Source organism: Nothoprocta perdicaria, unplaced genomic scaffold (genome assembly GCF_003342845.1).
Source record: "Nothoprocta perdicaria isolate Ctin4 unplaced genomic scaffold, notPer1 scaffold_204, whole genome shotgun sequence".
NCBI classification, from domain to species: Eukaryota; Metazoa; Chordata; class Aves; order Tinamiformes; family Tinamidae; genus Nothoprocta; species Nothoprocta perdicaria.
In genome coordinates this window covers 879,005-906,236 of record NW_020455250.1, presented here as the reverse complement: position 1 = coordinate 906,236, position 27,232 = coordinate 879,005, and the positions used below count along the sequence as shown (strand labels likewise).

General features: G+C 43.5%; 1 protein-coding gene across 1 annotated transcript in view; it reads left to right on the top strand.

Moving 5' to 3' along the window:
* Positions 1-26,836, top strand: part of DCAF5 (DDB1 and CUL4 associated factor 5) — a 53,942-nt gene extending 27,106 nt beyond the window's left edge. The window contains exons 6-8 of the mRNA XM_026038213.1: positions 8,803-8,869; positions 17,981-18,108; positions 24,784-26,836. Of these exons, the coding sequence (XP_025893998.1) occupies positions 8,803-8,869; positions 17,981-18,108; positions 24,784-26,589 (2,001 nt within the window). The 3' untranslated portion in view covers positions 26,590-26,836. The remainder of the gene's footprint in view (positions 1-8,802; positions 8,870-17,980; positions 18,109-24,783) is intronic.
* The last annotated feature ends 396 nt before the right edge of the window (positions 26,837-27,232 follow it).

The window sequence follows — 27,232 nt, the reverse complement described above, 5'->3', positions numbered from 1 at the left end:
GGAAAATATCCTCTTGGGCCTGAGGGCGGAGGGAATATTAAAGGACTTCAGTTGCCTAAATTCCTTTTTAAGTGTGTGAGACTCAGGGTCACGGGCAGTAGGGGCGGGGGGAAAAAATCCCCTTGAACTAAAATAGACCAAAAGCTTTTTTGCTTTTGACAAGAATTCTTGTCTGTGTCGCAATGGTAAGTGTTATCAGCTTGTTCTCCTTTCCTTCCTTTTTTTTTTTTTATTGTGTAGATAATTTGGAGCTGTAATGCTTGTTAGCTGTAAAATCGACTGGTTAGTGCCTGCTTAAAAAAAAAAAAAAAGGCAGGGGTGGGGAGAAGTGACTTGTACCCTGCGATTCAAACAAAAAGTGTCTTGACTCTGGCATGCCCTCAGACATTACATCACCGCTCAGCCTTTTCTGTTGACATTACAGTGCTATAGGAGAGTTTCAGGAATGCACCGCTCACGGTCCTGCCGCCTGCTCCAACTCCCTATAAAGTTACAGCCGTCGTTATGTTGGAGCCCATGTGCTAAATAGTCCTGCTTAGGGACAACGCAGTTTTTTAGCGGGACAGAGTTACTATTTAAACATAACTAGAGCAGGGTTAGTTATATAGCTGCCAGAGGTCTTATATGGTTGCGCATTGCTTTTGCATAGCAGTGCAACTCGCCTTGTGGTGTTCTTTCTGTCGTCTAATTGAAGGGCCATTTGTCTCAGGAAACAGTACTTATCAATGTGTAGCCTTAACTAAACAGCAGAAAAGGAAGTCTTCCTTTCTACAGAGTACCTTGCATGATTCCTCTGCACAGAAGATGTCTTACTGACTGCGCTAAACTACGGTTCAGTATTTCTTAAAATGTTAGATGATTCAGTGAAAAATTCTTCTTTCGTGCTTGGCCAACAAGAAAAACCAGACACAAAAACATAGCGTCTTGCTGTATCTTAAATTGAGTTCTTCCAGGACTTAACAATGAGATTGGGTTTTGTTTTTTACTTTCTCTAAAATATGGTTTAAATCCCAGCTTTATGCGTAACTATATACAACATACATAAGCAGGTACTTGGGAAAAGCAAACAAACAAAGCTAAACTAATTTCATAGCCTAAGAATTTCTTTCTTCCTCGTGACTTTTGGTAACTGACGTTAGGAAGGTCTTCCTGAAAATGACTCTTCGGACTCCAGGTCTTGCCAGAAGAGGCCAAGAGCTTCCTTTAACCCTTCCTACGTTGTTTGCCTCTTTCCCTGCTCCCCGGGGCATCCTGCCAGCCACGTTTCCTGCCTCTCTTCTCTCAGAATTCCCGTAAGCCCTGGGCGGAGGGGATTGGAGCTTTGGCTACTGACACGCTAGCCCGAAAGGATGCATGCTGAAGTAAAAGGGGCCGGAATTTTTTGAGGGGGACTTTTCTGAGGTTTGCAGGCCTTAAGAACATCCAGGCTACAGAGCTTTCTTTTGGTCTTCTCTGGATAGCCAAAAGAAGGCTCTGAAGTCTGGATGTTCTTAACCAACCAAATAGTTTTATTCGAGCACGTTTGAAGAAGTAGCAAATGGCTGAAGGAAGCCAAAGAAAATAATGAGGGCGCACGTGGCTTCAGCCATGTACGGAAGAGTCCCCTTCATACACTTGGAGAAACTAGTTGCTTTCTTTGGAACATAACAGAAATACTTTCCCTGCCACAGAAATCCACAATAATGGTTTCTGCGTTACTTTTGCTCGTGATTAAAGATCACTGTTAGGGTCTTTCTGCATACCAGAAAGGCAGCTGTTAAAAAGCTGATGGATTGTTTCTGATGATGCTTCCGTAAGCATTTAAAATTGCCCCATGCATAGTTGGTTGCTTATGAGATTAAGGCTTTAAGGAGTGGAAATAAAAATGTTTGGCTTTTGAATTTTAGGCACTAGGAGCAATCTGTGTTTTCCGGTCTGTTAGGTCATAGCTTTTCTTTTTCCAGTCACAGTGGTTCACGAGATAGGCATGCTGCGTACTGAGGAGCGGTGATATTGTCCGGAGAAAGGCTTTGGGGATACCTGCTTGATCCTCAGGCCACGAGGGAAATCTTTGAAGTTTCATTTCTGCTACAGTTTGTACCCTCTTGGGAAAACAAGATGTCCTGGCTAGTATGGAGAGGAGGAAAAAAAAAAAAAAAAAAAGCAACTGTTCTCAAATAAATGTGTTTCTTAATACCACAGTGCTGCCACAGAGCCCTAGTTGTAGATTAGTCTTTGTTGTGTCAGATACTGCACGGAAGCTGTGGATCAAGCCCCCTGGTTTACTCACAAAGCAGAAGATGAGAGAACGTACGAGTTTCATCTCCGTTTGGTAGAAGGAAGCACATGTACCTCCGAGGTCAGCAGCTGGCCACTCTGGCAGGTTAACAGGCTTTCCAAACTGGCTGCAGCAGCAGCTCTCCACTGAGAGCCTGGATGCATCACCCTGCAAGTAGCCCGGCAGAGAGATCAGCCCTTCCAAAGAGATGGAAATGCTTGGCCTGCTGGCTCTCCTTGTTTCCTTGATCCTTAAAGAAAGGGAACCACTGCATGGCTGTTCTACAGGAGGTTTTATTCTTCCTCTGGAATGGCCCATTGCAAACAAACTGTGTTATCTTGCTGGTTTTCATTTGTTTGTTGTCTTTTTTGCTGTTGCTTTTCAAATAGGGAAAGGGCTTTTCTTCCATAGCCTTGTTCTTATTCTTGTTTCTGCCCTGGTCAGTGGATGCTCTAACAAATCTGTGGGTATTTTAACTGCAGGAAAACGCAGATTTAATGCTGAATTCCTGGTCAAATTGTAAGTATCAGTCATGTTAAAAAATAAAAAAGAAATAAGGTGGAAGAGTCTCACTCGAAGGAAAGAGCAGTCTTGGCATCACAGAAGATCCAGAAGCAGATACATTTTTGTTATTGTTCTTTTCTTTACATGCAGAATGTGTAACATATAATAAGATGTGCATTTACGGTTCAGATACATGCAAATGAACACACATAAAGTATATGTACACAAACCTGCACGCACACACACTAATGTATACGTATGTATATATGACTTTTCTTACTACTTTCTTTTATTTATATAAAGTTGGTTTTCTTAGCACCTTGAAAAAGTCAGGTAGCTACAAGAGCAGCAGAGCTCTGGGTTTTTGTTTCCTTCAAGGAGGAGCTTCTGTCCAAGTTTCCTGATGCCTTGCAAGGAGTCAGCTTGTGGTTTCATTCAGCAGTTGCATAGAGGGGATCCTGTCTCTGTATGGCTGCCTCTTTATAAAAGCTCTCCTAGGAGCCTAATAATTCTGTAGCCCTCTGGTCCTCTATTAAATTTGAAATCGGCCATTAGGCTTAAAAGTTCTTAGAGACTTAGAGATGCCACAAATAGCAGAATAGCATAAGCTTTCCATAGGAAATTTTCTCTTGGTGGAGTGGAATATGCAGTTCTGTGTTCTGCCTGTGAATGGATTCATTCTCCAGAATATTGATCACTGTGATTTTGATATATATTGGATAATTTTTTTTTCAGATTTCTGTGATGCTTTAGGCCCATCTGTGGATTCTCCTGTGTGTGGGCTGTCACAGACAAGTGCGGTTAGGACTTCTCTCTGGCTCACTGCAGCCATCCAGGTGCTCCCTTATTACCTTAGGAGACCAAGCAAAAGCCCGTGCCCAGCCCACAAGCTCTGTTACTTTATGGGCAATGTATGGAGGCTGTACATGCTGCCTCTTACAGGAGCCAGCTAAAGGACTGTTGCCATCCTGGGTGGTTCTGTGCTTCTTTCTCTTACTTGTGGATATTGGATTACTTCAAGCTAGGTGGCATCTCTTTGAAAGCATGAGAAAAATCCTGTCTAGCCTGATCTCTGCTGCCCCAAGCTTCCTTTCCCCATCTAAGGAATGGACAGACATGCTCGAAGGAGTGGGGATGAGGGTTTAAGTGCAGTCTCTTTCAGAGCAGACTTGTCAGTAGAGCTGTAGTCAGCAGCGTGGAATTTGACAGTCAAACTTTTTACTGTCTGTAGGATGACTACCCCTAATTTAGGCATCTTTAGACATGTTCATGGCTTCTTTAGTTGGGCATTTTTCCATTGTAACTCACCGTTCTTATTCTCCTGTGCATTAGTAGGTCTGTTCTAAAGAATAGTATGTTTGGAAAAGATGGTCTCTGCCATCTAGTTCCTTGTCTAGGGCCACAGGTGGAAAGATATCTCTGATCCAGGTCATAAATAATTCCCACCCATAAGGAAAAAAGAAAAGTGCATGTTGTAAATTATAAAATAAGGTTTGACTTGGATTTAATTTTACTTAAGTACTCCATATTCAGTAGCACCTGCAAATATGTAGCCAGTGGGATTCTGAAAGCCTTCAGGCTGGTGATGCTAAGAAGAAAAATAAATTCCCCAGAGCAGTAGTATTGCAAAAAGCAACGTTAATGCTACTGAATGCAATGTTAATGCTACTGTTAGGCGACTGTAGCAGCAGCAGCAGATTAGATCTCTGCTTATTTATATCAACTGCTGTAATTTCCTCGGGGAGATGGAAAATCCGAAGTTCCAGTGGAACGAGTGAGGAGGTTAGTGCGCAGTGACGCTGCCAGGTCCCTGCCGAGGGCTCTCGCCGAGCGCTTTGCGCCTGCTTGAGGCTCCCCCGAATCTGGGCTTTCTCCAGCAGCAGCCTCTGGCCACGCCTGACACTTTGCTTCCTTGTAAGGCAAACTTCTGAATCAGCAGCTTGGAGTCATCTGGAAGCCTTTTCCTGTCATTGTTGCTCACAGCTACATGTAGAGGCTGATTCCCTCTTCTAAAGCAAAAAATATGTGTATTAAATATATACATATACACACACATACATATAAAAATTATCAGAAGGTGCTTTTCTGTCTAATTTCATGCTCATGCGAGTATTCCGAATGTTTATTTTTGAGGTCCTGACCAGATACAGCAGCAAAAAATGCAGACAATGAAACAGATGTTTTTAATATTGGCCTCTCCTTGCAGACATCCGAGCATCTGAGCACTTCGCTCGGCATCTGGTCCGATTCAGAATTCGCCGCCGCCCTGGAGCGCGGCGCTCTGTTCTCCTCGGCTTTGCCTTTCGGCAGGAGCAGGCAGGGGCTGCGTGCTGCCTCGGCCCTCTGCTTGCCTTTGAGTAGCCCCACGGTTTTGGCTTGCCGTTGTCCCCACAGTTGTCTAGCCTTTTAAGTGCTAAAAGGTGCTTTGCTAGGGGTTACTTTTTGCACAGCTGAAGATCAAAAGTCTGTGACCACAACTGAAGTTGAGACTAAGTGTATGCAGCATAACTTTACATCTATCCCTGCTTTCCTTTTTGTTCCCTCTCTCCTTAAGTTTGCTCTGCTCCCTCTGGTTTTCAGCCTTGATAGCTAAGGCTTGGTGCACTTCATTGCAATTGTTCATTTGAATTCTTCAGAAGTATGGACTGATTTTTGCCTTTTTTTCACCCTTATCTTCCAGCTTTCAATTAGTTTGGAAGGCTATTGATTTATTGTCATATTCATAATGAATACATTAAAAAAAAGGCAAGACTTTTTCTCACGAGATGATCACGGAAATGTCAATTGTGTAAATGTCCTGGTAAGGTCAATCCAGCTGTGCTCTTCATTAGCCTTGGTTCCCATCATTTTGTACAGACAGTGCTAATGGAGATTTTGTTTACTCTTCAAATGTCAAGGCAGGCAAGAGTTGCTGGCTACAGCAGCTTGGTTGTCCACTCATGAAGCTTCAATTGCTAACATTTTTCTTTAAGTAGTTGCATTCCTGACTGTGCTTCTGGCTGGCTGTCTCTTGGGCACCAGCCAAGAACTTACGCTCCACTGTTAAGACCCCATCAACTGATCTTGCAAGATAGAACATAAAGGTCACAACTGGGAATTTAATGCTGTATTAATATTGTGAGAACAGCAGGAGGATGTTTAGTCCAGCGATAGCTGAACAGGTCAGAGGAGTGAAAAACAAGGCTGGCTGCTATAATGGCTGCCAGATAGTTGGGTTTTCTATGGAATGTGGTGAATTGGCAATAATCACCAGTGGAGCAAACTCGGGACTCCTAGCCCATTGTTTAGAACATCAGGCTTGAGGGAACTTTCTCAGCTGCTGCTTTGGGCATTTTTGATGTCAGTCTCATTTGTCCTGACCACCTGTTCAGAGCAGTGCGGATGAGATTGCTCAGGGAATTGTCCAGTTACATTTTGGATTTTCCGCTGTGGGGATGCATTGGCATCTGCAGGTACCCGCTGCAGTGCTTATGTTCATCATGAGCACTTTGTTCCTCATGCTCAGTTGGAATTTCCCTCCTTCAGAATTGTGCCCACCTCTTGTTGATGATAAATCCAAGGAGACCGTCTGCTTCAGACTTCTATGTTTTCCCATGTAGACATGGGAAGGCTACAAACAGGGTCCTCTCTGCTCCTTTGCTTTCTGTTAATTGAAGCCAGTTCCCTGGCCTTTTCTCACAGTTCGTGTCCTTCAGCAATAGGGGCCCTATGGGCAATTTATGTTTCCCTTTTGTTGGAGCACGCCAACAAGAAGTGCTCCTTGCAAGTGCCAGGGTGAGGGGAATAATCACTTGCCTTGACCTTCCACTTCTGTTCCTGCTGATGCAGTTCAGTTGTGGATATTCTGTGTTGCTGCAAGGATTTTTGCTCTCTGCAAAGGCTGAGCACGCTGGAAGCAGTAGCTTGTGCAGGTAGGATGTCGGTGGGCAGTGATATGCCAGATGTTCCAGACAGCTGGCCAGGGTCTGGGAGGATGCATGGACAGTGTGTTTGGTAGTAGTCACAGACACTCATAGACACCTAGTTCCCTGAACACACAGATGTAATATAGGGGGGGGGGTTGCCCGTGGCTATATGTGTAGATCTGGTACAAGATACCTCAAAGTTGTCACTTCTGCACCTATCACTGGTAGATTTGCTTGATTTATTCTGTCAGGGGGTAAATTGCTCTGTTATCAATGGGTTGTTAGAACTTGTTTGCTTTTTAAAAGTGAATTATTGCCATAAATTCAAGACTGGAAGGGGTTTTTTCAGTTGTTTCAGAAATCTTCATTATTCCCCTATGTGTGTTAGACAAACCAGTTTGTGCTTCGACTGCACGCTTTGCTAATAAATGGCAATAATTGGCCACACTTTCATAACTTTAAGAGTTTTTTCCCCCCAAGGAACATTTTTTTTGTATAACAAGACATGTTAGAGCTCCTTGCTCTCGGGTAACTGGAAGGTTATCTACATGAGCCCCAGTCATGCATATTTGGCACAGACATTGAGCCTGCTGTGGGCAGGCAAGTATAGGAAGTCGTGTGAAAGGAAAGCCTATATTCTTGGTACCAGCAGGTCACTGTGAGCGATGCTGAGCTGATGTGCTCATGATGATGAGCTGACTTTTTAAAGGAACTACTGTTTGATCAATGCTTCCTACCTGTCAGTAAGTGAGCAGAATTGAATTCATAAATGCTTACTGCTGTCCTGCATCCTTGAAAATGAGATTTACCCAGGGAAAAGAATGGGCGAATTGTGTTAGCAAGGCAACCAGGAAGAGATTTGAGGAGCTAGTTATTGCATTTTTGTGGCTAGAAACATGCAAACCATGTAAAAATGTAATTGGCGTTGTGAACAGACTGTATGCAATTTATGGCAGCTTTCTCCATGTTAGTATATGTTTTGTTTGTTTGTTTTTTCTGAGTCCTGTGTTATTCCAAGACTTGTTTATTCACTGCTTGATTTTACTTTGCCTGATGAGTTAAAGTATCTCTGGAGAATGAAAGACAAACTCATAAAATTTGAGCCAGACAAAACAATTTATCTCCTTTCAAAGGTTAAAAAAGGGACAGGCTTCATTTATTTGAAGTCAGTCCTCTTTGACTGCATTGATTAGGCAGAAGCAATAAGTCCTTTGAGGACTGTAGAATTACACTAGTATTACTGAAATTGGGATCTGCTCCGGTTCCACGGCATGTCATCACGTCTCTAATTTGGGTGACAAAGAAATGACACGGAGTACGTTTTCTTGGAAAGCTGAGAGTTGGAGGCAAGGCACCGGTTGCCTCCTCTTGTGACTGAGCAGCGTGATCTCTTCGCCTTGAGAGATGTCACCTGTCATTCCAGCGTGTCTGCAAGTGGGGTTACGTCAAGCTGTGCATTGTCTGAACTGCTGTACCACGAAGAGCTTCTTTACCCTTCATATGCAGTTGGAGCAGGGTAACCCTCTGCTTCTTCAACGTAACCGTGAGCAGGAAGAAAACAGTGTGATAAGTTGCTTTTTGGAACAGTTCTGGTAGGTTTGCTGGCACAACAGGTTTAGCTTTGGTTTTGTTCATGATTATTCTTTGAGTGACTGACTTCTCACGGTCTTCAGTAGACTGTGATACACTTGCATGTAAGGGGGTGTCTTGGTTCCCTCATTAGTTACCTGTATTAAAGAGTTTTCTTTGGTAGTGCAGGAGGAGGGAAGAAGGGCAAGGGGCTTTGATGCTCAAAGAAGACCAGAGTTCCTGGTGGCTGCATCTGAGAATCTGATCTGGACTCATGAGTTAAATCCAGCTACAACCTTAGCTTTATTTAGCAAACAAAGCATATACTATAGGCAGTAGATGTTGGCTGCAAGAAGCTTACTTTTGAACTCTGGTTGCCTTATGTGCATGCGACATCTTTTTCCAGTACCCTATGTCCTCATTTAAGGATAAGTTGATTAGTGAGGTGCACAGAAAGAATTGAATTACCTTGTTTTTCTTTTTTGTTCAGCAGTATTAGATCAACAATAAAAAAACATAATTAAGGAGTACTTTGTGGTAACCTGGTTTTATTTTTGTTTCTAACAGTACATCCTTTCAGGCTCTGACGACTTCAATTTGTACATGTGGAGAATTCCTCCAGATCCAGAAGCAGGTAAGCTGGTTTCCTTTTTGTTTTGGTGGTGGTGGTTGTTCAATTTGGAATCTGAAAAATACTACTTTGTGTGTAGCTTTTAAATGCATTGCTGTGCTCATTCAGTGTTTGGATGAGAGCTGATGGGAAGAGTTCATGAATTCCTGATCCTGTGTCTGGGCAGCAATGAAGAAGGCCTTTTAAATCTTTCATTGCAGGGGATTTTTCTCCTCACCCAGCAATCGCATAGAACTTCTGGATGAACTGACGGGCAGTCATGGCTGGAGGTCGGCCTTGTCATCCCTCCCTACTGCCTGTGAGCTCTGCCATTTCTCAGCTGGTCTGAGCTTGCTGATGAATTTGGGATCTTTTGCCAAGAAGTTTAATTCTGTGGTGAAGGTCTGCAGCATAAGATGTTGCTGGATGCACATGCTGTTCCCTGCTACTTCAGCGTAAGGGCTGCCTTTTTTTGGAGCCCCCTCCTGTGCCCGTGTCACCAAACCCTCCCAGGCCAGCGCTGCTCTTTCCAGCTTCTCCAGCTGGAGGGAGCGGTGCTTCCGCAGCTGAAACCCTGCAAGATGCCCTGCCCCATCTGTGTGTGCAGGCTTGGGAGAGGGGGCCAGAGTCACCTGCAGTTGCCACGGTTGGTGATCCCATGTATGGGACATGACACTACTGCAGTGTTGACTGCAGGCCCTGTCACTGCATGCCTCTTCTGTTGAAACAAATCACTGTGCTGCTTTAGAAGGGTGTTGGGTCGTCTTCAAAACACTTAAGTTTTAAAAATGCCGTTTTGATTAGCAATTATTCTTGTAGATTAAACTGTACGTTTCAGTGATATTAAATACAATTGAGTGGTCTTCAATGCTCTCTAGCAGTACCTAGAGTAAATTGCAAGCTGCATTAAAGGTCAAGTGAAAAGTCCTTGCTTTATTTTGAAAAACTTTCATCACAATGTGTTCCTTAAAGCTCAGCTCAGAGTATGAGTCATCCCTAAAAGATTTGGTCAGCTGAAGAGTTTTGGGAAAAGGGTCATTCCAGTTTTGGGTTTAATGGATATTTGGCATTGCACTCCAGAGGCCTCAATGTGTCAGTATCTTGGCCTTCTGGGTTTTATTGTTTGTTTTGGGCTCTACCTCCACCTCTTATTTTAATTTGTGTGATTTCATTTGTCACCTAATGGTGTTTTACTACTTAGGAATTTTCTTTATTTAAAACAAAACCTAAAAACATTTGAAGTAGTTATGTACCTCTTCAGGTTTTATATGAGCCTGTGGATTTATACTTTATACACTATTATACATCTCTTGACTCCATTTCATATACTATGGAGTTAAGGTTTGTATTTATGCAGTCATGATGCTCTTGAGACCTAAGAGCTGCCATCCCTGTGTCCAGTTATGTATTTATTCAAGGCAGCTGCAAATGTCAAACATTTATCTGGGGCCTTTGCACAAAGAGAATTGCCATAGAAGTGTCCTCTGCTTTTTGGTCAACTTTCTTTTGTTTCTGCCGCTTGTAACTGGAGGAAGTGTGTCAGTAAGTTGCAACATTTCTGTTACAAAATTAATTACTTCATGTCAATTGCCATCATTAGTTGCTTAATGGAATCAGAGGATCCTGAAGTGGGAACAGTTTGTCTTTTGTAACTTGAGCAGTTCGCTTGCTGCAAGATCTTAGCAAAACCCCTGAGCTTTTGTTCTGCCTCCCGTCGCTTTTGGCTTCAGTGCCAAATAAACTCATCAGCCAGCCAGCTCACCTGCGGTAGCTTGACTGAAACTGCTCTTCTGTGGGCCCTCCTTGCCATCCCTAGAAGGGATGGGCTTGTTTTGAGTGTGATGAAACATCCTGTCTTAAATCTGATCCTGTGGCTCGGAACAATTGTTTGGCTAGACAGTTTGCCATGCTTCATTTGCAGCGAGCGACTCTTGCCGTAGGGCTGCGGCGCCCTTTGGAACCTGCTGCTTTTATGGAAATCTCCTTATTCTCATGTTCGCACTAAAAATAGGAGCGTCTTTGGGCCTGTGATCTGAAGGGGTGGAATGTGGCCCTTCATTTAAATGTTGTCCGATCTAAAGTTAGACGGGATGATGTAATGTCCTGTGCTCTTGGTTGGTATTTTAAATAAAAATAGGACTCTAGCTGATTTCTATCTTTCTGTTTGAATTGAAACATTCTGTTGCTATAAATATTTATGGTACAACTCCCGTAAATTTTATTAGCTATTTGTAAATAGCATATTTTTGCAAGCGTGCAGCACTTTTACAGAACTGCATCCTTAAGGACAGCTCTGAACAGAGACAGAGCCAGTTCAGCCAGTTTCCCCTTTAAAGCACATCCTCCACTCCTGTTCAGAGGCAGAGTTTCCAATAAAACTAATGCATTGCTTTGGTACATGGAAGGGAACCCCGCATCCCCACAGCTTTCATTATACTCTGAGGCCAGCCAGAAGTGAGAAGAGAAATAAGCTCCCTGTGACCTGCCCCGTTGGACTGTTAGATGCTGGCTCAAGTGTTTATGTTGTTTAACCTAGCTCCTATAAACGTGGCTTCTTAGCCAATAATCCCAGTTCAAGACAGAACCTGACATGTCTTGTGAAGTAATAGAGGGCTTAACAGACTGGGTGTTTTGCAGAAAGGAGTTTGCATTCCTCACCCACAACTCTGAATCATCTGTGCACCTTGGAGCTTTTCTCTTTTTTTCGTATTGCTCAAAGATGCCTTGTGAGGGGCGCAAGTGTAAGTTGAAGCAGTTGAGACTTCCGGAAACTCAAGTAAATCAAAACAGCCAATTGTATTTCAGAACCTCTTTTTAATTCTATCTTGTGACTGCAACTGCTGGCCAGAAAGGGCTTGTCATTGTGGTGCAGTTACTACACTAATTGCATCAATTTTCAGCAGAACTTTTGTAATTTTTCTTCCTTTCTTTTTTTGTTTTTATTTGGCCATTTTAAATGAAGACATCTCTTGTGACCGAAGAATGAAGTGGCAAATCTTTCCACAGAATTTGAGCAGGGTTATCGCTTGAAGACAGCTGTGACTTAAGCTCTCAAAGTTCCAGTGACTGGTGAAGCTGAATAATAGATGATTAGGTGCTTCTTTGTGTCTTCAGTTATTTATATATGTGTACATTTTGTGTGTGTGTGTGTATGTAATAATGTGTATAGAAAATAAAAATGCATGTATTCGTGTAGAAATAAAAATAGCTTTGGGAGGGAAAATGATCTTTCCTAGTAAAGACTGGAATGTTCTTTCCTAGATCCCAGGAAGACTGGGATCTTTCCTAGTGAAGATCTGGAGGGTTTGTATGTTAAAAAACGGTTCTACTGAAAGTGGTGGTGGGATTTAAATGGCTTTATTTTTAGGTTGATAGTTTGCCTCTTTCTTTAAGCCAGTGTTGACTACAGTGTGCTGAGGGCCAGTTATTGAAGGGCCATGACTACTTAGTGGTTGAACAGTGTGGAAGGGGTTATTGTTTCCAGTGGAATTTTTGCCTTGTTTGTGTCCTATGAACTTTAATAGCAGTGGAAGAATGGAGTGGAAAGCTGTGGAAATCGCCTGGTCAGATGGCACCTACCGAAAGGGGACAGTGGTGAGCACTTGTTATTACAATAGCCAAGAGGAAGATTGAGCTCCCTAGGCTGTTTCAGCAGCCTTAGCATCTTTGATATCTTCTAATACTCCTGGAAAGCCAAAGATAGCGTTAGGAGAAGCTAGAGAAACATTAGTCCCTTCACCTACCCTTCCAACTGCACCAAATTTCCTTTCCCTTTGCCATTTTGGACATGCTGGCATCTGACAGTACAATCTCATATTATGCCCATTGCTATAAATATACAGATAAGCAGTTTTCACATAACTTAACAAAAAAAAACCCCACCCTTTGATTATGTGATTTTCGCATGTTTTTCTTCCTTTGACATTCAGAAAGCATATTTGCAATTGGTAATTTGCGTGCTTCCAGTAACATTGCATACACCATTAAGAAATATGCAGTTAAAATACCAGAAAAGCCACTTGACTCTGTTGGACCAGAAGAGAAGACAGAGGGAAAGGGAGTGACAAAGTTTTATTTCCATAGTAACTTTGCCCTAGCTTTCCTGCAGTTTAGCACCCCCAGTTTTAGGTAGTTTCCAGTTTAGCACCACCAGGGATGGATGACAACAGTGGGAGGGTTAGTATAGATAACGCATAGATAGATAATGACGGTATTTAGTGTCAGCAAAAGAGAGAAAATACATACAAAAGGCAAAAATGGACACCGCCATCCAGCCAAAGCAGATTCTTAGGATATGTTTATTTGAGTGTAAGTGAATTTTTGTGTCTCTTGCTCTCTTTCTACATGTCTACAGTGGATGAGAGGTGTGCATTCATTCGGTGAACCGAAGCTGAGAGCGGTAACTGCCTCAGATCTGCTCCTCTATCCCCTTGAGACCTCTGTGCCTAGTCTGGTCTCCCAGCAGCTTCCGTGTTTTTCTCAGAAGCGATAGTCCAGGAATCGGATCCATTGGTGCTGAATAAGCTTCTTTTGTAGCATAACTTCTTCCAGAGGTCACCTTTCCCAGAGGCTGGGAAGTGACTCACGTTCCTCAGCAGAGGCTTAAAAAGTGTGGAAACACTGTGATTGCCTTAGTGAGGAATGCTAAGCTGGCTTGCTTGTGACAGAGCCTGCAGAGGGAGAAGCAAACATTCCTTGTTGGCCCGTCACTCCGTGCAGCTATTCTTCAGTTGGGTTAATCTGATATCTTTCGACAAGCCTGATAATATTACTTACTGTTCACATGCCCAATCCTGGAGGTCTTGACCATGTTTGGTGGTTGATTTTTATTCTTTACAATACTGGATATATACAGTGCTGTGTTTCTGAATAGTCATGTAAACATGGCGATATGTAATGTACTTTTGTGGCCAAAATGAGTAAAATACTGAGTATGTGGATATGAGTGACTAGGAAGAGAGACCTTTAAGGAGCATAAGCATCATCTGCTTCCCCAAAGGCAGAGGCCTCGTATGCTGCCTACTGTTGTTTGCTTACCTGGTGGCAAAAAAGCAAGGCAACACTGAAGTTGACCCCTCTTGTAGCATTATTATGCTCTCCATTTCTAATGTAAAGCACGTTGTCCATCTTCTGAGTGCCTTGTGGCATCCTAAGCTTCAAATGGAGGGCTAAAGTCTATATCCTGAATGTGGCTTGGATTATTATTCCCAAAAAAATAAGTGAATTTTAAATGAGCGCCCAATACCGTAGTGAAATGGTGTGCTGTGGCACACTGGCAGCAGCTGTGAACATCTGGTTCTTCTCAGGAGTTTTCAGCACTTTGAGTAATTCACAAGGCTTGTATGAAGTTATGCATCCGTCTGTGGAATGTCTTTCTACCTTATATGAGCAACCAGTGGGACTTCTTCTTCAGAGTCCTAGATAGAAAAGACTTTTTTAATGAGATCATTTAATTCCTTCGTTACAGAGGCGGTGAAGGATTGTCCCTTACCCCAGCAAGTTCACTGGTGATTTGACAAATTTTAACTGCTTGCAGAAGCACTGCAGCCTCTCTTGCTTTATAGAGGCTGTCCCAGATCCTTACAGTTTTTGTGTATGAGAGTGTTTTTCCTAATAATCTATAACTTCTCCCCCCCATCTCCCAAATAATTCTTGTTTCTTTTCAGAAAACAAGGTTTCTAGATACTGTGGGCGTGTATTACATATACTGCATGGGTTGTCAGATGGGTTTGGGTCCAAGTATCTCACTCCCCTTCATTATGTTTTAATAGCCTTTTCTAATGTTTTGGTGTGTGCCTTCAAGCATGTTCTCAGTATATAAAATATCAGTCCATTTGCAGGAAGACTTGCAAACCTGCATAATTAATGTGCATTTTATTAGCATAATATTTGAAACAAAATAATGAAGTAAGCCAAAGTGTATTCAATTTGGCAGTTCACTAGACACGTACTGCTTCAAAGCGTTGCACTGGCGTTTCCCTGCGTGCGTGTCAAAGCCTGTCGATGTAGCCTGGGTTGCCATGGTTTTCTTGTCAGATGTCGGGTACGTGTAGAGGAAATGGCTTTCAAAATGCTACGGTTAAGATTCAGTCTTTGGTAAGGTTTTGTTTCCAGCTGGTCAAATATTGTAGTGGGGTGTTATTTTGGGATTTTTTAAAAACTCTCTATTACTCTTCTGTGAAGCACTTAGTGGTAAAGTGTTGAAAAGGAGATTTTCCTGACATATCATGTTGTGTATCAAGTGCAAGTGGACCAAGAAAGCTTTGACCAGGACAGCTGACACGCTGAAGTGTTACTCAGCATTGACTTAAGTGTAGTAATTTTTGGAAAGCATTGCAAAACCCACTAGTGTATTTCCCTTACTTCCCCTGCTCTTTAGAGATTAGAAACCTTTTAAAATCTTCCTAATAATCTGCTTAAGGTCGTTTGTTTGTTTGTTTTGGTTTCCATTTTTCATTCAAACCTATATGTAAACTAAACTCTTGGATAGCCACCATACATGCAGAAGCCAAGGGTTTGAGACAGTCACAGGAGCAGTAATGCCAGTGGGCTGAACAGCAAACAAATAGCCTGCCTGCTCAGGCCACACCACCCAAAAGCAAAATTGAAGTTTTGTCAGGATTTTGCCAGGATTGCAGCTCAAGTGAAGACAGAAAAAAGGAGTAGAAATTCCTGCATATAAAATGTAATATGGTATAAGAGTTTCAAGCAACTGGTGGCTAACTTTAGTTTAATATATAGATGCACTTTATTTATTTTTGCCAGCAGACACGAGCAAGCTCAACTCGTAGTGTGAGATAGCTAGAAGCTACACGGCTGCAGTTAGAGCACTAGTGCGCTTGGACTGCCACGTAGGCACTCGCCTAACACGAGATACCAACTTCCCAGGCTGCTGTGAAGTGGAGGATGGTAGTGGAAGGGTAAGGATATAGAAGAAAACCCTGTATTAGTCATAGACTGAGAGGCATCACTTGGCTCGTAAAAGTTGACAACTGACCAATTACAGAAGTCATCCCCTAGGAGGAGATCAAGGCCATCACCAAGCTCAACGGCCAACTTTTTCTAGACATATGTAATGTTTTTAAAATAAGGATTATCAACTCCAGCACTATCATGTTAATCTCTCTGGCAAATATAAGAGACTATCCCAGAAGCTCATTTTTGGACCGCTCCCTGTCAACACGAGTAGGGCAAGGCTACCTTCATTAAAAAGACTAAGCGAGGCTCTGCCACACAGGTTTCTCTGGTTTTATGGTTAGCAGCTTAAAATAAGCTTTCATGTAGAAATTTTAGTATTAAAGAAGAAATTTGTGGATCTTGAATGCGGCCTTAGTAGAGTTGCTCTGTAGAGTTGTGGTGTTTGTTGTTTTGAGGGTTTTGTTTTTCATCCAGTGTTCTTAGTGTGTGTGTGTGTGTGTGTGTGTATAAAACATGTTAAGTTTCTGAAGTTTTGGCAAATAACTATTATCACTTTTTCCCTAGGGAAGTAATCGTGAGTTAATTCACATTTTTTTTTTTTTACAGTCCCGCAGGATGCCAGCGACTAACTTGGAAGGGCCATTTAAGTTACTAGTGTCCTGAGCTTGTATTTCATCTGCACTAGAATTGTTCCTTTGCTCGTTGTCTCTAATTTCTGATGCTTTTTATGGGTGTTTTATAGTGCCTATCTCCTGTTGAAATTGGACAGCAAGAGTCCAAGGATAGTTAAACTTGGTTTTAGGCATTAGTTAGAGCCTTGGAAACATTTCTTAAGTAAATTGTCTCTTCACTCCTGAGGCCCTTTTCCTGGAATGTTTGTCTGTGCCAAGATAAGTGCTTTGAGAGCTGGACGTGGTGCAACTTCTGTAGTTGGCTGGATGCGTGCAACTGGATTGACAAGTGTGATTTGGGTGGAAGGAATGCCGTGGGAGTGGGGCAGCTTGCCATCAGCCACAAATGTGGTCATGAATGTCTAGCAGGGTGAGGAGAACGAGAGGGCAGGAGGAATCCCGTGAAGTGGGTAAGAAAATTGAAATGGACGTTTCATGAACTTGCTCTTCAGTTAGGGACTTCTCAGTCAAATTGACTTACAAATTGAAATCTCCCAGGAGTGACTGAATGCTAAACTTTTATCCAAACCTTTACAGAAAACACAGATGTACCCAAATAGGAGAACTGTGCCAGGTAGCTTGGTCCTGGTGCAGTTTTGCTGATCACATGCGACATGTAGCTGCTCCTGGCCCAAGGGCCATGAGACTGCAGTTGCGGTCTGCAAACGCTTATCTGTGCAAACAGAACATTTCAAAGCTGTGAAGATCTCTTTGTAGATAGGTATGGGCTTTTTAGGGAGAGGAAGATGACTCCTCATTTTCAAATCCTCCTCATGCTTTGTACACATCAGCTAGATCTCAACAAAAAAGAAATACAAAAAGTCAATGACCAAGCAGAGTTCTCTGGTTTCTGAGTTTTACAGTTACCACCAAAGCAATCTACTTCAAGCAGTTCCCTGTCATATGATGAAGAATGATGCAACCTATTGATCAGTTGTGTTATTTCAAGGCCCTCTTTAAGCTTCATTCACACAAATGCAAGTTGTTAGAAATCTGGCTTTAGAGAAGGCTGCCTTAATTCTAGCTGTAATGTAGTAGCTCAGGCTAGGAGCTCAAGATTAACTCTTGTGGATTCCTACCAATAAGGTCAATAAGGACAGTAATGAAGTGCTGGTAACAGAGAGGGGATAGCAGTTTAGAAAGTCAATTTCTGTGTTTAGCTTTGCTTCTGATTCGCAAGCTGTAACTGGTATTATGCTTTAGGTCTTCTGGTTTCCCTTGAGGTTCCGTTAAATATTTACATTGTTCTCATTCACACACTTGCCATATTGGGGCAAAAGCCTTTGTTGTTTGTCTAGACAGTTGAACTACAACTTACCTCCACGTCTTAATCTGCAGGAAGGATGCTCTTCATCAGACTTGCAGCTTTTGGAAGAGACTTTCCTCATAAAATCAGAGCAGCCAACATAAGCCTTCAGAAATACTGAGGAAAAAAAAAAAAAAAGAAAAGTTGAAGTGTATTTTTAAATATGAATTTAAAGTATTATGAATGACAGGAGTATGAAATTTCAGTAATTTATCTGTGTGTGCTTATTTTTTTTCCTAGGTGGCATTGGCAGGGTTGTCAATGGTGCTTTTATGGTACTGAAAGGTCATCGGTCAATTGTAAACCAAGTCCGGTTTAATCCTCATACTTACATGATTTGCTCTTCTGGTGTTGAAAAGATTATAAAGGTAAGACTAATTATCAGAAAATGTGCTGCTGGAATATTTAAGGGAGAAATACTTTCTTCTGCTCAAAAGTATTCTTTTCCATGCCCATCCTCTTAACTCATTATTTTTTTTGAGAGAGAGTTGGTATGTCTAATTAGCTGGCTAAACTAATACAGACTTTATCAGATGTTTAAACTCTCCTCCACCACTTCCTCAGTTCTAAAGATTTTGGAGGTAAGGAATAAGACCTGAATTTCCTCAATTTGTACTCGGAAGAAGGAATTTGTTTCCAGTTTCATTCTGTATGCAATTAAGGTATTCCACAACCAGTCCATCTCCTGAGAGTTTGGTCAGAGCTCTGCTAAGTCATCTCCTAACATTTCTGATATTTTTGGCTAAAATTTAATAAAATACTTTGAACTGTGTAGTTGGCTGTAGCCTATCCTAATCTAGCTGACCTTGGCCCCTGAATTGCTGCGTTTGTCTTCCCGTAATTTTTGCTTACAAGTACACACTTCTGCTTTGAAACAAATTTCTGTGCCTTCCAGAGGTAAAAGGACTTCTACAGTCTTCCACTATGTGTCATTTTTGAATCCTGTGATATTTTACACTGTTTTTAGAAAGCTCTAACATTCCATAGTTTGCAAAGAGACGACAAACTTGGTTAGATCCTGAGCTTTGTTTCCTTACGGAAAGATAGGGAGTCTTGTGGGAGCAAGGCAGAAACTTGTTGTTTCCAGCAGCAGAGGTTTCTTGGAGGGACAACAGAGGGGCTGAGGGAGTCTGTAATGCGCTAGTGGGGAAGCTTTGCTCTAGTCGAGGTCTAACAACAAGAGGAAAGAAAATAAAATGATTTAAAGTGAGAGAAAGAGAACTGGTGCTGCTTCTAACAGTTTGTTGAATGGCTTTATAGGAGTCTTGCCTGCAAATGGCCATAATTGAGGTCAATTGAGTATAAGTAAATGCTTTTAGTCAGCTACAAGTTGTCTGAATGAACTTGTTCTGCCAAGGAATATTTTAATAGTCTGTTACTTTAGGGACCAGAACTGGCCCAAATCCCTCGGACCATGGCCGGGTGCCCAGCTGCATCACTTGTGTTACAGCTACTCACAGCCTTGGGGATCTGATTCTGCTTAAACTTTCTTTCTCTAACTCTGCCTTCCCCTGGTACTCCAATTTGCTTTTACACTTTTTCTTTCATCTGTGTCCCTCTGGCAGGTTTGTATACAAATAGCTTGGTCCCAAATCTATTAAATACAGACCCTGAACAAAAGTGCATTGAATAGTCTTAGCAGCTCATTGATTTTCAATGTTTAAGTAGTCAGTCTGCCACCATTTAAAAGCAGTTTTGCCAAAGGGTTTTTTTTTCCCCCCTCCCTTCTTTGGGACTTTAATTCATGTAATTTGAGATCTCACTTTTGGATTTTGGATCTGCTGACCCTTCGCCCTGAGAGTCCTTCCTGCATGAGTGTGCTTTGACTGTTGGATTAGCAGTGGTATAAACACTCCCTGTGCCGCTTTTGTGCACTCCTTTTTTTTCTCCCCCCCCAGTAATTAAAAGGTTAGTTCGATTAAGTGTCCAGTCACAGGTTGTGTAACTCTTTCGAATACAGCTGTGCTTGAATGCACTCTTTAAAATGTCTTTAAAAGAGAGTGCCCGTTGTGTCGCAGTGTGTGCAGGGAGCTTGCTCAGCTTTGCTTTGCTTTGAAGCCACTGAATTCCCCAAACACTGCAAGCTGGAATCAAATCAAGGGAAAAGTGCCCCATGTATGGAGTTTATTAGCGAGACAGAGCTCCTTACTCTTTGGCTGTATGTCTGGCCCGGCTTGTAATGCGCCTTGTTGGGGGAATCAAGCTGTCCTCAAGTTCATGTCTCAAATCTAGTCTGGTCTGCATGGTTTTTTAGTAAGCAGCAGCTTCTAGGTGACCATCCGGTGGCAGTTTCTCTCTCATTCCAGCTCCTTCCGTAGGTGGATGTCATTGCAAAAAGATAGGCTGGAGGCTTGCAGCAGCCCCTGGCAGTAAGGAAAAACAGAAGGAAACAACCCAGCTCTTCTCTGAGTGCATGGAATGTTCCTAAGGTGAAGAGGAAAGCCGAGTCTGAGCAGAGAGCCTTGAAGAAGCAGAGGAAAATGCCTCCAGATTGAGGAGCTAGGGAGTAAAGAGGAGACGATCGGAGAAGTAAACAGCGGAATAAAGACAGTGGTAGCTGGCAGGAAGGCTCCTGCAGGGAAGGAGCAGGTGGAGAGAAGGCTTGAAAATCAGTGGAAGGTGGTTATTTACTGCATTTAAAAGATTTGAGAGCACAACTTCTTCTAGGCTGCCTTTCCCCCATGTAAATGTTTGATATGTTTGCCTGGAGAAGTGGAGATGAGAACAACAGCCATAAATAAAAAAACAGAGCTAGTTTTTAAATATTGGTTCCTTAGGCTTCCTTCTTTCCACTGTCCTTCAGATGTCTTCTAGAAGATATTATAGAATTAAATCATAAAAGATAACATCACAGTGGTTGATTAGTATTCCATTCCCTCAGTTGTAGAAATGCTGTGCTGAATTAAAAATGCAAGCAGTTATGTCTGAGCTCTAATTTTCAGACTAGCTGGCCTAAATTTAGTACTTGTAGAAGTGAGGAACTGATAGCACCAGCATTTAGGCATGATACAGACAAGCCATTCAAGAATCCCACATGCTTCTGCCAACACACTTGCTATTATAATGCTGATTCCAAGTGGGATACAAATTCATCTCGGGCCTAACCCTGCTGAAACAAGCAGCACTTGCAAGACCTTTGTGGTGGTGTTTTTGCTTTTGTTTTAAGGAAGCTGAAAGAATATCACTCAATGGCTTGTGCTTTGATTTCTGCTACTGCTGAGGATGCAGTGGTTAAGCTCTTGAGGGCTGGATTTTGGGAGGGGGTAGGAGAAGATGGGATTTGTTAGTGAGAGGCTTCAGAAACCCGCAATGAGACTAAACAAGCTCATTCATAAGGCCCACATGAGGCCATGATGCTGGACAGCGTGCTGGGCACGTCAGCCCAGATGAATTGCACATTGCCCTCCGTTTCAGAAGCCTGCACCTCAGAAGGCTGATATTAGAAAGCCCAACTGTGAACTAAAATTATCACTTTGCAGCAAGCATTCACCACTAATGCTAAGCAAAATAAAATAGAAAAATAGCCCTTTCTCCTTGGTTGAGTGTGTAGGCCATTGGGTTATGCTGTCAGGAAGATGAATTGCGTGGCCCAATAAACAAGTGAGGCATTCCCTTTAAAGTGGAGGACTTAGAGGAAGGCCACAGAGAAGCACTTAGAAAACAATTTCTAGCACTTAAGGTTTAAGAGAAAGTAGGAAAAAATAAGGTTTAAGATGATTAAAATGAGGGGGGTTTTTTTGCGATTGATCTTAAGAGAATGGGAATACCATATATATATATATAAATAAAAAATACACACACACACACACTTAGGATGATTATTGTAGGACCCATTGGTATAAAAATCATCAGTATATGAAAGACAGCAAAGTCTATTTGCCCTTGTTGCTGTGCTGACAGATTAATGGCGTTGTGGCTGGCTCCCTCTGCCCTAACAGATCCCCTAGTATAGCTGGTTGCAGCTACTGCTAGGCCAAAGGCACGCCTACATTTTTCTTGTTTTAAGTTTTGAGGTTTCAGCATCATACAGTACAAGAACTTCAGCGATGCCCTTTGCGGTATCTCTGCTGAAGTAGATAGAGAAGCAATTTGTATTCCTTTTCTTCTGTTCCTATTTTTGTATCCAGACTTTGGGCATCAGTGACTAATATCCTGTTCCTTAGTCTGCTGAAAGAGAACTTCTTAATATCTTTCAATAGGATGATCTTATTTTCTCCACCTTACTCGCATTCCTCCTTGACACAGCAGCAGTCAGAGGACAAGGTATAGACAAAGGAAGTACTTTTACTAAGAAACCCATTTCGGGTGCTGCAGAACCACAGGAACAGCTCTGGCCCAGTTGCTACTAGTTGAAGGGCTTTCTGGTTTGGCCAAGGAAAGATCTTTAGTCTGATTTTCTTAGTTTTTTGTTTTCCCTCCTTTTTCCCCCCTGGCTTCCCACTGGGAACTCTTTTCAGCTATCTTTTCAGTATTTAGCAGTGCTTTATTTTCTGTGCTGCTTGCAGGGTGAGCAAAAAAAGCTTTCAGTAGCAGTAGCATCAAGGAAGTAGAAGCTCTGAGCTCACTTAATAGACGTTTTTAGATGACTTATCTTCATAAGTAAACCTTTTCCAAAGGTTTAAATCTCTACTTTCTCCCATGCTTATACTGCCTCTTCTCTTGTGCTTATATTGGTTCATACCAAATCTCCGTGTTCTAATTTTTCTGAAAATAATCTTACAGAAATACAGGAGTTAACTTGCAAGGCGCTCTGTCTAAGAATATTTAAGCCTTGATCTCCTATTAAAAGTAAATACTGCCTAGGCAGTGTTGCACCTGAAAGTCAGGAATCTGTCTCTGAAACAGAGACAAGAGGAACAGAAGAAAGGAGGCAGAACCAGCAAGCCTCTGTGGTGAGGAGGTTTCCTCTGCGCTTTGGAAAGCAGCACTAGCTGTTATGACAGCTCCACAGTCAAGATGCAAAAACAGATATGAGATGCTGCACTGGATGGCAACACATTCTCAGAGCAGCAGTTTCAGAAAAACTGCTCATCAGGTGAACTCTGCTAGGGCTGCTCAAGGAAGGGGTATGTGAGCAGGCCTGCCCAAGCAGGCAGCCTGGTTTCTGCAACATGTACCAGGTAGGAGAATGTACGTGCTTGTCAACTGCAAGGAGGTCTTGCTGAAACGCTCTCTAGTGTGGCAAAGATCGGATAAATCCACTGATATATCCACATATGTGGAGAGAAGACTCTTTTCTACCTTGTCTTTAGGAAGTGGATCCTGGAAGTAAGTAGAGGATGAGCTGATGCTCATTTGTTCTCTCGAACAGTTCAAAAATGCTAAGAGTGGTTGGTGGTAGTCTGATGCATACTGCTGGTCATTGCATCCTGCCCTTGGGCTGCAGTCTGTTTATCCAAGCTTGGTATTTGTTCCCTGAGCAGCATTCTAGTAAGAGCAGTGCTTGAATTAAGCAGTGGAGATTGTCTCACTCTGGTTTTGAATATTGTATTAGTTGACTGTGCTGGAAGAGAGTTTGTCTCGGGACTGCACGCAATAAAAAATGCAATTAGAAATAGCAGATTCACTTTGCAATTGAAGCAGTTCCTAGAGACAGGCTAATGAAATGCAATGTAAAATTGCTTTGCTATTCACTTAAAGGCCGCTTGATGATTTACAGAAGAAAAATATGCATCTGCAACTCGCTTCAATTTTGGGATAGTCTGTTGCACCTGCATGGCCAGATGATGTGTGGAAACTATGTTAACCATAAAGATGCAAAATAAAGCATTTAGATTTGAGGTAATTCCAGAATAAATGTTACTTGTTCATCTCAAACTTGAGTGGGTGAACAAGAAGCAGCAGAACTTTTTTCCCCACATACTAGAAGTGTAAGGTCACTGAAATTCTGTAGTAGAGAATTAGTAGCATCCACAGAGGGTTTTTGGGTTTTGATTTTTCAATAGTGCATGTCATGGTGGTTTGGAGCTGATGTTGCATACGTTAACAGCTCATCTCACAGATACATAGTTATTCCATTTGGTAACAATTTTGTCTGGTAAGAAAAGCGTGCCTGAAAGCAGATACTTTGTTGTCAGGATAGTGAGACAACGCTGCGGATTAGGTGCACGCGGGTTCTGACCACTGTAAGTGTTGAGCACCAGATCTGCATCAAGCTGAAGCAAGGTGCTGGTGGCTGCTGTCCAAGGGAGCACCTTAAACCTGTTCCTCCTGTGCCTGGATGTGAAGGTGAGAGGTGGAGGAGATGCAGCCTTCCCCTGTGCAGAGCCACCCCACAGCACCTGGCAGTGCTGCCTCTTGCCAGGCTCTCAGGAATATTGCTGTAGCCTTTGGGCTTGAGGGGCTCGGGGTTTTCTCCTTTGCTTCCACACAGGGGAAAGCCAGAGGGTTAGGGTGCAGCGCAGTCAGGGAATTGATCGTTGACTGATGAATTAATTTCACCTCTGAAAAGTAGCCTTCAGTAGAACTTTTTCCCTTCATCTTTTCCCTCTCACTCAAACAGCTGTAGCCTCTTGAGAGGATGCTGGGGGGGGAAGAGGAGATCTGTTTCCTTCAGGGCTGCTGGCTGGAGGGAATAGTGTGGGCCTGCTGTTCCCCTCCAGATACTGAGCGCTCTGCCTGCTCCCCGGGTGCAGCTGGGTGAAACGTTGCTCTGCATCCCTGGCACAAGCAGCTCGAGTTTCCTGGGCAACAGCTGCCTTCATTAGTGCCAAGAATGTATTGGAGGCAACAGAGTATTCTTATCCCTCGTGAGTAAGCATCGCCCGCTCTATAAAAATAGAGCCCTGAAGTTCACGAGAAATTATTGCACACTGAAACATGGCAGTGATGGAGGATTTGGGGCATGAGATCTCTCATGCTCTGGATGGATGAGGTAGATGTAGAAAAAGGCATTTATAAAGGGGAAAAGAAACATCTCTTTGGAAAGCTTACAGGTATTGGAGAAAGTAACTGTGCTAATAAAAACAATCTGCGTCTTGTAGTAGTTCTTAATATTTCTTAATATTCACTCTATTTCAACACCTACAACACTTCTGTTGCAGATCTGGAGCCCTTACAAGCAGCCTGACTGCACAGGAGACCTGGACGGGAGAATTGAGGACGACTCCCGTTGCCTGTACACCCACGAGGAGTACATCAGCCTGGTGCTGAACAGCGGCAGCGGCCTGTCGCACGACTACGCCAACCAGTCGGTGCAGGAAGACCCACGGATGATGGCCTTCTTCGACTCCCTGGTGCGCCGCGAGATCGAGGGCTGGAGCTCCGACTCGGACAGCGACCTCAGCGAGAGCACCATCCTGCAGCTGCACGCGGGCGTGAGCGAGCGCTCCGCCTACAGCGAGTCCGAGTCCTCCGCCTCTCTGCATCACTCCCCGCCGCGGGCGCCCGAGGAATCTGATGAAGCTGCCTATAATTTAAGGGCCTTGAGATCGTCCGAGTCCCCCTCAGCCAGAGAAGACGTAGCGTCCCGTCAGCAGAGGCTCTCTGCGCTGAGGAAGTACCAGGACAAACGTCTGCTGGCCCTTTCCAACGAATCTGATTCTGATGAAAACACCTGCGAGGCGGAGCTAGACACAGACCTCTTCCCACGGCCGCGGTCACCGAGTCCTGAGGAGAATGAGTCCAGCAGTTCCAGCAGCAGCAGCACCGAGGAGGAGGAGGAGCTGAACGAGCGGCGCACGTCTATGAGGCAGCGCAACGCGCTGAGGCGCCGGCAGAAGGGGCAGAAGGAAGAGAGGACTAGTGCTAACACCGAGAGTGTCACCCCCTACATAGGTGAGGATATCTATGACTACCCCCAGATCAAAGTGGATGATCTTTCTTCTTCTCCAGCTTCTTCACCTGAAAGGAGTTCGGCCAACAAGGAGGTTCTCAAGGAAAGGACCTCTCCTTGTTCAGACAGTGAGTCAGTGGAAAGGAAAATTTACAAAGCTTACAAATGGCTTCATTATTCTTACATATCATATTCAGCTGGTAAAGATGGCGAATCCTCCCGTGGAGATGCGGAAAATGATGAAGGGAAACCAGGAACTAGTGGACGACATGGTACAGCACACTCGTTAAATAAGGAAGATGTGAGGAACTTGAGTTCGGTAGCTCCTCAAGGTTCTCCAGCTCTTTCTGCTGAAAAACACAACAAGGAACCTTTAAAAGAAAGTAGTTTGATAGAGAATTCTAGTAACGGTCAAGCTTACGAATGTGACAATCAGAGGCGGATGGAGGGTCAAGAAAACGTATCTGAAGACTCCAGCAACGGGGCTGTAGAACTTTCTTTTGAGACTAAAAAGCTCAACGGCAAAGCTAACTGCAAAGGGCTAAGCAGTTGTCCGGAAGAGCCCTGTGTTCAGAGCACGGGGCTCGCGGAGCAGAAAAACAGCCAGAAGTGTCCAGCAGCCGCCGGCCACCCCTCGCTGGCCCCTCCGTTCTGTCCCGTCGCCGTCTGCAGCATGTCCGGCCACTGCTCCAGAAACCCGGGCGCCGACGGCGAGGAGAGGAGCCTCGACCCGCCCTGCGTCAGCCACAACAACGGCCACCTGCACCTCCGCCCCTCGTGCTTCAACAACGGGCAGGGCTTGGCAGAGCAGGAGGCGGCGGGGCCGGGACTGCAGGCGCGTTCGAGCGCCGATAGCGGCGGCCTGGCCCAGAGCGGGGTGAGCCTGCGCAGAGACTGCTGCGCGCCCGCCACGGACTCGAGGAGCTGCGGCGCGGGCGCGAGGGAGGAGGCGGCCGACGCGCGGCCCGCCGGCAGCGCCAGCCCCCGGCCGCTCGCCGGACTCAAAAGGCACCGGGGGGAGCTGGAAGACGCAGATCCAGAGAATTCGTCCTTAGAAAAGAAGTTAAAAACATGATAAATGCGAATGTGTCGGTAGCGTGCACTCTCTTTAAAAAAAAAAAAAAAAGGAAAAAAAGGAAAAAAAAAATATTAAAGGCACATAGAGCTTGGGTCTGAAACACTGCGTGTGATTCTCCATTCCATTCTTCAGTGGGTCTGTTTTAGATTGCCAGTGGTTCGTGCTGTATAAAAGTCCAACTTGCTCCTTAATGAGACTGAGTCTAGTGTACCCATACAAGGTTCTGTTTAAAGTAAATCCTTATTAAGACGGTTGACTGAATTATTCTTGTGTGAACATGTGTCGTTTGTTCAGCCAACCAACTGGGATGGCTGCTCTGTGAGTTTTAATTGTTCTTTGGAGAGGGAGTTTTTCCATACTGGCACTTACTGCGTGTTAAAGGCTGAAGAATGATTGAATTAGGTCACATTGGTGCTAGTTTGGGGTGTGTTTCTTTGTGAGGGAAATAAAGCAGAAACCTCACTGGCCCTTTAGTTCTATTTCAGAAACCAAAGACGTGCAACCATGAAGGAGGATATTTTCAGAACTTGCATGTATCTGTAGAGATGATGTTTCATAGAGCCCATGGTTGTGGTAGAGTTCAGTGACGTTATTTTTATGCCAACAGAAAAGGTCTAGGAAATGAGCCCCTTTCAGAAAT